Raw genomic sequence first — 12,796 nt, forward strand, 5'->3', positions numbered from 1 at the left:
CCTCTGTTCTTGAAGGTTATGAAAGTCAAGAGTCAAGAGAGGTTAATTAATTGAAAAAACATTGCATTATTTATTCGCTTTCTGACTTTCAGTTCAATACCTACCTTGTTACACATGTTGCATTGATGTGTAAGTAATAAATAATGATACTATATCGCATAGCATTGTCAATTCAGGTGCTATTGACATCAAAACATTATTTATCCACGGAAAAAAAAGAAAAAGAAAAAATAACTCGTAAAAAGGTGTCCACTAAAGATGCGCATTATAAATGACACGTGAAAAATAAAATGTTATTTTCGTGTATAAACACGTGATGGTATTATGCGAGCATTCGAGTGTGTATGATTTGTCACGCGAGGAAATGCACGGAGGCGCTGGACACATAAACATGCCAAATTGTGCCCTAGTGTCGTCGACAATAAGCATCATTTATCGATAGTCAGAAATTGATTTATTTCGGATTATTATTTATTTATTTTAAATTTATTGTGCAAATTGTTTTTGAATTAATAAAGATTTCAAATTTCGAATAGATATATGATTCGGAAATACAACACTATGTTCAAAAACTGGAATTGCTGATGTGGAACGTACACAGCTGATTGACTGGACATGTTTGTCGCGTGCACCCTGAGCTGTGGGCGCGGATCGTCACGCATTAGGTGCCTTATGACCGGTTTAGACGTCTTGGTAGACCTCAAAAGAGATGGTGTGACCACTTGGACGCTTGCTGAAAGGAACGGGCCGAAATACGCACTGGCAGTGCAGTAGCTTTGCCCAGCAGTAGGATCTTGTAGTCTAGATTATGGTTACACCAACCAACCAACCTAACCTAACCAGTGCTGGTTTTCTTTTCGCGGGTTGGAAGGCCAGACAGGCTTCTGTAACAAATCGGACCTGTGAAATCTTTAGGTTAGGTAAGCGGACCCCGTGAGAAACGGGACAACGCAGGGGAAATGAATGTATTATGTTGAAATTATCGATTATACAGGGTGTTAGTGACATCGTAACGAAAAAAAAAATGGAACGCCTATTTTATTGTACTAAAAACGATGGTGGGTGTTTTTCTTGTCGCAAATGTTTAATTAAGATTTTCAATTTTTACTGTGCCGCAATGTAAGTCGAACAACGCGCCACACAGACGCTAAACTTACGCGCGGCTACGTTACGCGTGTGAGATACGATGTTGATATCTAGGTAGGAGTTTTCATTCTCTTGTATTTAGATGCTTAGTAGTGGTTCAACGTTTAAAAATGTTGTTTGTTGAAGTAGAACACCTACTGCCACGATTTTTCACGCACGGTACCTACCTACCAGTTATTAAAACGTTCCTAACTTATTAACAATAAAAACTCTACTCTTGCCTTACCTTAATTGTTATTCCTTCGGATGAAGTACCTAGGTAGGTACCCTAGAACATGTCACGTCACGTAGGTATGCAACATCGCGTTTCCTCCGCGGTAGGTAGGTATCACACGCACTCACAAACACAACACCTTGCTCTTTAATAAACATCAACAATCTTCCATACTTTTGCGCAGTAAATGGTCTATGATCTATCATCATAGTCGACACTACTCATTTACAGAATAAAACAAACACAAAACACTCACAAACACGAAAAAAATATCCTCGAAAAACATCACGCGATTCGGGTCAAGCTTAGTATTCGACTGAGCGGAAGCGCGCGGCGGCGGCGTTAGCGCAAAGCATCAAAGGCGCCGACTAAGGGCGCCGACGACGCACCGGCCGCGGCCGAGTCCAGCCGACGACTAGAGAGAGAGAGAGAGTATGTTTATGGTGCAAGTGACAGAGAAAGAAATAGTATCTGTTCGTATGCCTACTTTATTGGCGAGCGTTGCCCTTGACCCGTGCGCCGGCTATTCACCTGCGCATAGCTGAAGTTGTAGATACGTTATTATTATTATTGATGACATTGATAAAATTTAATAATTAGTAATTTTTATTTGTTTATTTTAAAGGTGCGTTCTATGCAGCTTAAAACACAATATGGGACTGAAAAAAAACTATTTTTTTTATGAATTTGGCGACAGGAAACTTCACTTGATACCTATCAACTCAAAGAAATACCTAGTATCTGTTCGTAATGCCTACTTTATTGGCGCGCGTTGCGTTGCATCAAGACAGATCAAACAAGCCCTAACTCGGAGGTCTTGCGTCCCAGGATCCTTTAATTATGTCTTAGAACCTTCTTGGCCTATGTGGTCCAGTGGTTGAGCGATGGGATGCGGAGGGTCCGGGTTCGTATTCCGGTGGGGACATATCACAAAAATCTGTTTATAAGGCCTTTGGTTGGGACGTTACAGGCTGATCACCTGATTGTCCGAAAGTAAAATGATCCGTGCTTCGGAAGGTACGTTAAGTCGTTGCTCCCGTCTACTAGGTACTTATGTAAGCACGTAGCCGTTACATGAATATTGTACACAGAACAGGATAGGTTTAATTAGTTCTTTACTGATGATTTAACAATGAGATTTAAAAATACGAATAACTTAGTACTTAGTACCTCGGTACGGTACCAACATGTAACAAGAAAAATAAGATCACTCCACTCGGACAATTTTTTTCTTTGAACATGCCGACATTGCCTACGCGACGGAGTTGCCGAACTATCGATAGGTAGATTATCAATTGTTGAACTTGAAAATTGTCTAAACTATCGAAAGTAGTGATAGTACATTTAGATCGATACTAGCGATAGTACCGATAGGTCTTGCTTTGTAACAATAATGGGTATTGATCTAAAAGATTTATTTATTTATTTATTTTCGATTTTTGTGTAGCGAGGTTTTGCGTAGGTACTTACATACTAAGTTGGTGGATGGTTGATATAGTAGGTAACTAATTACCTAATCTGTGGTGGTTGTGTTAGTTGGTTGTTAGTTATTCTAATGACAACAAAGAATACAATTATTTACTGTTTCAACTGTTTTAGGTAGATAATGGCCCTGATTCCTATGAGTAAATGAATGAATAACCCGGTCGAATCAAAAAGGTATCTCGCTGGTAACTTAATTCTGTCGGTTGTTTTAGATTTCTGCTTAAAATTGACGTGTATTCCATAAATTTTATGCCTGTTGATTATCCGTCCATTTAAGAATAAGAATAAAATAAATTTATAATTTACGATAGACAGAGAAAGAAATAGGATCGGTTCGTAGTGCCTACTTTGTAGGCAGCGCCGCCGCCGCGCCGCCGCCGGCGTGCGGCGCGGGGCGCGCGGAGCGGGGCGTGCGGAGCGGGGCGCGCGGCGCGGTGCGTGTGGCCGTTGACCCGTTCGAGCAGCTGTTGTCTCCATTACATCGAAAATTTTCGATAATTTGTCATTATTGTTTTTTTTATTGAAATTTGGGTTCTATGCAGCTAAAAGCACAATATGGAATTGAAAATAATTAAAAACAAAACTCAAAATTTCATGAATTTTGCGACGGAAAATTCCACTAGATATTAACTCAGAATCATGGTCTGAATCATCCCTTTCAGTATTCGTTACGATGTCACTAACACCCGGTATAAAGAATTAATCTACCCACTAAGTTACTAACTGACTATCAAAGCCAAGCGACGAATCGTAATCGAAGGTTCTGGACAGCACTATCGAGCCAGTATTGCGGTATGTCGTGTTGCAGGAACCACGCTCTACCTATGGAACGCATACCACTTCCCACACTGCTCAGGTTACTTATTACTACTGTAATCAATGTTTAGACCGTAATTTCGGCAAAATTATCGTCCTTATTCTTGGGATTTCGAAACGCAATATAAGTCAAACTAATATGGATTTGACTTATAAGGCTCGACATCCAGGTGGACATTGCAGGTGGACTTAATCGTCTGAAAGTAAGATGATCCGTGGTTTGGAGGGCACGGTACATCCAGGGGCCGACTGCTTAACGTTGACTTAAGTAAGATGTAAAGTCATTACATGGGCCGCCGGAGACGCTTGTTGGAGCTACTTTTCTTCGGCTATACAACTTTTGAGAAGGTGCTGTAGTTTTAGGCGGATGAGACGTATGTAAAAATATACGATTCAGAGTGTAACCATGTTACCTAATGAATAAAGATATTTTTGAGTTGGGGTTGCCCTAAGCATGAGCCATGTCAACCGTGTTAGCAGGTTGATGAGGTTGGTCATTGACCTCACAAACTACACAAGAAAAGTGGAATAAAATATAAGCTCCCATTTAGTCTGTAAACTAAACTCGTATAAGGAAACAAGCCGATTAAACATTAGGTAGGCTCGAAGACGAAGCGTTTGACCTATTTTAAGTAAACATCGAAGCATACCCAAGGTGCACAGGTATGCCTAATAAAGACTCGGCGCAATATTTGCGCATGTGTGGAATGCTCGTGCGCCAAATTCTAAGCCAATTGCGGAGGTATTTCGTTCGCTGAATACTAACCATCCCGGAAATGTTAGAATATGCGACGTATTTTGAAGTGCTGGATTTTATCTTATCTTATCTTATCTGGAGACTGAAATAATGAAAGAATTGAGATCATAGAGTCTTTAAAGTAAAGATGAATAAAATATTAGATAATGGTGCTAATCCCTGTAAACAGTATCTAATTATATTTTAAGTTATACCTGTCATTTTCTTATCCGCCTAAAAGGAAAGGGACGGGTAATCGACAAGCGTAAAATTTATGAAACATGTAAATTTTAAGCACAAATCTTAAGTAAAAGTAACCATATAAAAATTGCATTGGCTAATAACCCGATATAATTAAATTGTCAGCACACGTCAAACGGTTTGCATACCAGCGAGATACCTTTTTGTTATTCATTCATTTATTCATTCTTCCTAAAATTTAGAGCTGTCGATCATCTGTCCCTTTCCTTTTCGGCGGATAAGAAAATGACAGGTATAACTTAAAGTGAAATTAGGAGGTGTCTGCAGGAATCGGGGCCAATAAGTAACTTAAACATAACATCATCCAGGTCTTAGAATTGATCATTTCATGATATGATCATTTCATGAAATATCCAACTTAAGTTGACCATTACTTGGAAACGATTTTACTTTTAACCAACAGTACCTACATCCTTAATTTTCAGTAATTCTATAACACCGTCATTTATTTTCCCAAAAAGCAATTAGATCGCAATTCACAATCTGCGCAGTAACTAAAACGCCGTATCCAATATTTACACAAAGGTACACAGTGTTTGTCCTGTTTAAATCAAAACCAATGCGTTGTAAAGGGGAATCGAGGTCAACCGTTGTGCAATGTTAGGGGACGGGCTCTCAATAGTCCATATCATTGTTTGAGGGATTAGCATAGTGTGGCGTTTGCATTGTGTGCCGATAGGTGCGGTGACCGTTGTAACCGACAGTGTTAGCTCAGCTTTTTAGTACTGGTACGTTAGAATGGTTTACTCTGCGGTATTACTTCTTCTGATATCGGCCAGTCCCGTGGTTGAGCGTTGAGCTCACGATCCGGAGGTCCCGGGTTCAAATCCCGGTGGGTACATATCACATAAATCACTTTGTGATCCCTGATTTGGTTAGGACATTACAGGCTGATCAACTGATTGTCCGAAAGTAAGATGATCCGTGCTTCGGAAGGCACGTTAAGCCGTTGGTCCCGGTTACTACTTACTGATAAGTAAGTAGGTAAGTAGTCGTTACATGAGCCATGTCAGGGGCCTTTGGCGGCTCAATAATAACCCTGAAACCAGGGTTAATGAGGTTTGTAATTCACCTCACAACCCACACGATAGAAGAAGAAGACTTCTGCTAAAACTGCCATGCCGTATCGTCATTGACCACCGCAGTCTTCCCTTTTTTTTGGTTTTACTAGAGACTATTTACCCATTGTGTCGATTAATTCTTTAAAATACAAATACATTTTTCTACGGGAAAACGATAGATGCAGGCAGCAGAGGATCAGTCATTCTGGCGAGCCCTATGTCCAGCAGTAGACGGTTTCCGGCTCATGATGATGATGACGATATAGGAAATGACACAATCTCCTTTGTCTGTGTTATACTACTCCACTCCAATCTCATCAGTCATCCCGTGATCATGGCACTTGCAACAGTGTCGAAATATCGGGAGTCTCATATCCCTGCTTTAAACGCGGTAAGAACCCGTTATTATGTGTTTTAATTGTGTTATACTAATCAAGCATTTTTATCTTCCACAGTGTTCACCCCGCTGGGCTTCGTGCGTCTGTTCGGCGTGGTGAGCGCGGTGCTGGTGAAGCCACAGTTCTTGCGAGACTTGCACGAGGAGTACTACGTGTACTCCTGTGAGGAGGAGACTCTAAGGCGGCGTATACAGAACGCCGTTGCCACAGGTATTAATACAAACATCCACAGTTTCCACACTAATATTATAAATACAAAAGTAAAGTGACTATGTTATATATTTTATTAACATTGTATTTAGTAATAATAATTGATAAATAATATTTAATTAAAACCTACTTAACTGTTGAAAAGTAACATAAGCTTAATTTTTTTTTCAACTACAATTGTAACAACACATACATTATAAAAAACAAATTTTAAAATAAGAATCATCATCATCAATTTAAAAGCCACGCTCTTGTCGGTGCAGCATTTCCATGCTACTTTTTTAGGGAAAAATAGGGCAGCGGTATCCCTCTCGCCTTCCGCCCCGCAGTACTCTGTCTAACGCAAGTGGGATGGCGCCCAGAGTAGTCTATTACAAAGCCATACTAGGACTCCTGTCCTCCGCCTCTGAATAGTACTGACAGTTGCTGCTGCCCTCTGTCAGGTTCCAGGTTATAGTCCCTGTGACTTGCCCCTTCCTTGAAAATAAGAATAAAAAGCTATAAATAAAAAATGTCCTCCAGCTCACCACATCGAGGCAAAGTCCCCAGAATACTGGCCACGTTGCCTCTTTGCACCGCCAAACTGATTGGGCAAAATAACTGTCTGCTCTATGGTCGAAAGTTGCCTCGATGAGGCGAGCTAAAATCGTCTTTAAAAATTGACGTGCTTCTGGACCCCATGGGCCCAACGTTTCTACAGCAAAAGGCAAGAACAAATAACCTTCACCTAGACCCTGATACTTACTAGCTTCTATTGTGGTCTGTCATATTCATTTATTGCAAAGACACAAACTGAAGGTGTTTCATGGTAGTAGGTATAATGTGGCACACTAAGATAAGAGTCTGATCTGTTACCTTTTCACACTTAAACCGTTTTGACGGCATCTGTGGTACAGTGGTTGAGCGATGTGCTCACGTTTCGGGGAACCTGGGTTCGATTCCCGGCGGGGACAGATCACAAAAATCACGTGATCCCTAGTTTGGTTTGGACATTACAGGCTGATCACTTGATTGTCCAAAAAGTAAGATGATCCGTGCTTCGGAAGGCACGTTAAGCCGTTGGTCCCGGTAACTAATTACTGATGTAAGTTAGTAGTCGTTACACGAGTCATGTCAGGGGCCTATGGCTCAATAATAACCCTGACACCAGGGATGATGGGGGTGTTGGTAATCACCTCACAACCCATACGATAGAAGAAGACTTAAACCGTATGATTTGTTATAGTATGAATTATATTAGAAGTAAACTCATAGAACTTCGCTCAAACGCTGCATTTATATTTGTAAAGAAGACAAACAAATCGCCGAACTTGTTTGCAGTATATTTCCTAGTGACGTGACTGGAATAACCTCGAGTGACCTTCGGCTGACGGCTGATGAACAAAAACCATACGCACTTTGCTAATGTATTGACTGTGCATGGTTTGTCCATTTCGGACAATCATGTGATTCAAGCCGTCTGACGTCCTTACCAAAGGACAGCCTCACAAAGTGATTTCGACAATGTCACTATCGGTGATCGAACCCAGACCTCAAGATCGCGACCCTAACATTTAATTGTATAACAATATTTTATGTTTATTTGTTTTTTTAAAGAACGTCTAGGGCCCTGTTCTGAGGTTTTTCTTGCAGCTTCTTTTCCCCGGATATACAGGTTGTGAGAAGCTGCAGTAGTTTTAGGCGGATGAGACGTTCGTTATTTAAAAATTGTCGATTCAACTGAATAAAGATATTTTTGAATTTTGAATTTGAATAACCACTGGACCGCAGGTGCCATTTGTCGCCGTGTTATCCGCAATTAATATTGACAGACTGCGTTTTGAAAGCAAATATTTTGGACTGACTAATTAAAGCTATCGTAAACACAGACATACAATTTGAATTACTATTGTGGTTTGTAAATAAATATTGTATTATTTGCGGGTTGTAATCGGTTGTTTGTTTGGATAAACACAGTTGGGTGGTCTGTTTAATTGTTTGACTGTAGATTTGACTTAAATATACTGGTTTTTGTACTTAAGTATTATTACTTTAAATTAATATTTGAATTTACCTTAACAGGTTAATAGGGTAGTTGACAAGTTTAAAAAACTAAAAGTTTTTCATTATTATTGGATAATAATCCATACTAATATTATAAATGGGATAGTGTCTGTGTGTGAAATCTACCAACTACTCTATTAATACATCTTGCTAGATGTAGTTACGCTTGCGTCGTCCTACGACTTAGGTGCCTAATCAAAGAATAAGGAATAATACTTACATAGGTATAGAACGGCAACTCTCCGCTCCCCACCAACGTCTGAGCTGGGTTTACCTCACCCCCCTCGAACATAGTTTAGACTTGAATCGTATGGCGTCAGACGTCACACACACAGATGCGCGTGTACGATAACGTCAATATGTGGTGTCTGTGTAAAACGAGGTCGTTTGTATGAAGTGTCCGGGGTGTGGCTTAAGTTAAAGGGCCGAGACTCTCGTTTACATTATCTACAAAGTTACAACTAACTAAGTTGTTACCTAAGTCTTAAGCAACCAATTCCTTCAATAGGCTTGTGAATGCGTCTAGCCTGCTGCCCTTGAAGTATCTTTATATTATATCGATCGTTTGCAATCGACAACTTCTCTCAGATATTAGGCGTAAACGATTGGCGTTCAATTAACTAATTTAAATGGCCTGCGCAGACGATGAGGCGGGGAGACGAACGATAGAACAAAATGGCGGTCAAAAAGACAGCGACGTCAAAATGGCCGCCAGGTACGGTCACGAGCATTAATATGTATACACTTTGGTACCATGTCACATTAAGTTTTTTGATAAATTGAACTGTAAGTTTCACTAATTGTCAAATATGTTAGTGCGACAGACTCCAAAAGTGGGTATATTATATTGCTCATGACTGTACGCGTTCCTGTCCCGAATAAGGAATAATACTACGTATAGAACGGCAACTCTCCGATCCCCACTAGAGCTAGGCTTACCTAACCCCCGCTTGGTCTTCTTACTTTAGTCTTCAATCGTTGCGTCACACGTTACACACACAGATGCGCGTGTACGATAACGTCAATGTGTGGTGTCTGTGTAAACCGAGGTGTTTTGTACGAAGTGTCCGGGGTGTGCCGTCGTCTGCGCATGCTCTTAATGATTTTAGCAAGTAAAATAGATGTAAGTGCGCAGTGTGGAGGCGGTAACAACATTCCTGTAGTAGGAGCGCAGACGTGCACCGACTTATTGAGGAATACATTACAATTTGATTAATATTTATCACGAGGCTGCTTAAATAGTGCAACTAGGTTTGCATTGACTGTTTATTAAAATTGTAACTAATTATACTTACCTACCGGAGCAGCGTGGTGGAGTATGCTCCAAACCTCCTCCGGTTCAATGAGGGGAGGCCTGTGCCCAGCAGTGGGTTTGAATAGGCGAAAAGAAGAAAAATCTGTACAGCGCCATCTATATTGTTTATGAGGAACGTAGCTTGAGGTAGCGTGGAAAGTCCGTCATTAGTTTCACTCCAAGGCCACATACTCTATTTTAATTATAATAAATAAACACCTTATCAAATCATAAATAATGTCATTACTACGGACGTCATACTCGGGCCAAGATAGGCCCACGTGGTCGACAGTTATTGCCCTAGATATGTATCGCTTAGTATATCGCAAATAATTAATGTATCGGGCTATTTAGAGAACAGTGTCGACTACAGAGAGAGAAACAAGGGAGATGTGTCCTTCTTCTTACCTATTGTGTAGGTTGTGAGGTGGAATACCAACCTCATCAACCCTGGTGTCAGGGTTATTACTGAGCCGCCAAAGGCCCCTGACATGGCTCATGTCACGAGACGCTTACATCAGTAAATAGTAACCGGGACCAACAGCTTTAACGTGCCTTCCGAAGCACGGATCGTCTTACTTTCGGACAATCAGGTGATCAGCCTGTAATGTCCTAACCAAACTAGGGATCAGAAAGATGATTTTTGTTGCCTCATAATAATTTGCTTGTTTTGTGCATATTGCCTTGCACCCTGTGCCGAGGTTATTCTTGTAGCTTCTTTTCCCCGGCTATGCAGGTTGTGAGAAGCTGCAGTAGTTTTAGGCGGATGAGACGTTTGTTGTGTAAAAAATTACGATTCAAAGTAAAACTATGTTACCTACTGAATAAAGATATTTTTGAATTTGAATTTCGGTTCCACTGGCTATGCTCCCGCGGCATATATGAATAACTCGCGACAAACAAGTGAGACATCATAGCTGAATGGAACATGGTTAATACACGAACGGGTGCTTTGCCTTCTAGGCTTGCTGCGGTCGCTCGCTGGGTCGCACCTTGCAGTGGGATCTATTTCGAAAATGCAAAGGAATTTTGTTTTATTTTTCACAAATCAGCGGTAGAAAAGTTTAAACGGAAAGTATTGCAACCGAATATTGTATACATGCCTTCTTTAAGATGTCAAATTAGTTTTCAGATTACGTTATCTTGTGCGGCACATTCTTTCCCACCCCTTTGTATTCCCTTAGGGGATGATTTCGGAAATAATTACTATCCTGTGTTTTTTTCTGGATCTCAAACTATCGCCGTACAGAATTTTATTTAAATCAGTTCCGCAGTTTAAGCGTAAAAAGATAACAGACATACAGACAGAGTTACTAGAGTATGGATGGAGGTAGTATTGAGCTACTAAGTATTCGTAAAAATACTCGTAAAAGTGAACGGCCAAGACTCTTCTCTACTATCTAACTCCATATAGGAACTTATTCAGCCTGCCATGTATTGTTAAGTGCAGCTTGTATCCACCCACTGCAGGGTAGGTCCTCCTCTCTTTCAGACCATCTATAAATCTACAATAAATCACGTCAAAAAAGCTAAGAATAATTTAAAAAGATAAATATTTGTCTTTTGTCTCCAGGAGCAGGCTACATATCCCCAGAGCCGATGTACCCGGACCGCGGCGACGTATCGGCGTCGATCAACCCGGACCTATCTATGAAGGGCAGTCGCTCGTCGCCGCTCGGCAAGGAGACTCCTCTGCTGCGGCTGAGGAATGGAGCGCTGCAGGCGGGGCTCGCTGACCGGCTGCACACAGTTGTTGCTGCTAGGAAGGTTGGACTTGTTATTATTATTGCGTACATAAATACATACATAAACTGCCTATTACGTCCCACTGCTGGGTACAGGCCTCCCCTCAATCAACCGGAGGGGGTATGGAGCATACTCCACCACGCTGCTCCACTGCGGGTTGGTGGAGGTGTTTTTACGGCTAATAGCCGGGATCAACGGCTTAACGTGCCCTCCGAAGCACGGAATCATCTTACTATTTCGGACAATCAGGTGATTCAAGCCTGAAAAGTCCTTACCAATCAAAGAATAGTCTCACAAAGTGATTTCGACAATGTCCCCATCGGGAATCGAACCCGGACCTCCAGGACGTGAGCCTAACGCTCTAACCACTAGACCACGGAGGCTGTCGACTCAGATTCATGGTCTGAATCATCCCTCAAAGTTTTCGTTACGATGTCACTAACATTTTGTATACTTCGGACAGTCAATAAATAATTCGTTCTTACTGTGTGCCTAACGCGCCTTACATACCGCGCTCTCCCTTACGCCTTAGCGGCTTACGGCCATGTAAGACTAAAGTAAGACCCAGAGGGGGTGAGGTCGGCGCCTGATACGAATTGGGGGGGGGGGGAGTTACCGTTCTATTCGTAGTATTGTTCTTTATTGTATGACTATACAGGTACGGCTATACAGGTTGTGAGAAGCTGCAGTAATTTTAGGCGGGTGAGACGTTCGTTATGTAAAAATTGACGATTCAAATTGTAACTATGTTACCTACTGAAAAAAGATATTTTTGAATTTGACTATATTGACTGCGACAGACCTGTAATTGTATGTCTGACGCCACTCTTATATGACTATTGCTCAAGAAAAAACATAAAATGCATTCACCTACTTACTCATAGCTAAGGTAAGGTGTTGATAACATTTACTATTAACCGTATACCCGCTCATACATACAATAAAAGCGTGAAGTGTTAAAAGTAAAATATTATTTTTATGGCGTGACAAATCGTGGTCGAACCGTAACTGACTAGTTTGGATAATATCCCACGCGGGTGTTAGTTTATTACGTATATTACTAAAAAAGCAAATAACCGCCTCTGTGGTCCAGTGGTTGAGCGTTGGTCTCTCGATCCGGAGGCCCCGGGTTCTAATTCCGGTCACATCACGAAAATCACTTTGTGATCCCTAGTTTGGTTATAGGACATTACAGGCTGACCATTATATTTTAACACAGATTAACTTTTACAACTTTGATGTGAAACTGGGATCTAACTGTCTGTTTTATTATTAAAATTAGTGATGTGACACGGTTAAGATTAGTCTTTCGTAGTTGATTAATTTTGCCCCGTTTAACACACATACATAAACTCACAGCAAATGGAATACCACTGTCTCCGTTTA

At 41.0% G+C, this 12,796-nt stretch overlaps 1 protein-coding gene across 1 annotated transcript in view; it reads left to right on the forward strand.

Annotated features, from left to right (window-relative positions):
• The window catches only part of LOC126369388 (protein Lilipod), a 50,558-nt gene that overhangs the window by 29,991 nt on the left and 7,771 nt on the right, over positions 1-12,796 (forward strand). The window contains exons 5-6 of the mRNA XM_050013776.1: positions 6,175-6,327; positions 11,238-11,431. Coding sequence (XP_049869733.1) covers positions 6,175-6,327; positions 11,238-11,431 — 347 coding nt within the window. The remainder of the gene's footprint in view (positions 1-6,174; positions 6,328-11,237; positions 11,432-12,796) is intronic.

This window comes from Pectinophora gossypiella, chromosome 9 (assembly GCF_024362695.1).
Source record: "Pectinophora gossypiella chromosome 9, ilPecGoss1.1, whole genome shotgun sequence".
Classification (NCBI taxonomy): domain Eukaryota; kingdom Metazoa; phylum Arthropoda; class Insecta; order Lepidoptera; family Gelechiidae; genus Pectinophora; species Pectinophora gossypiella.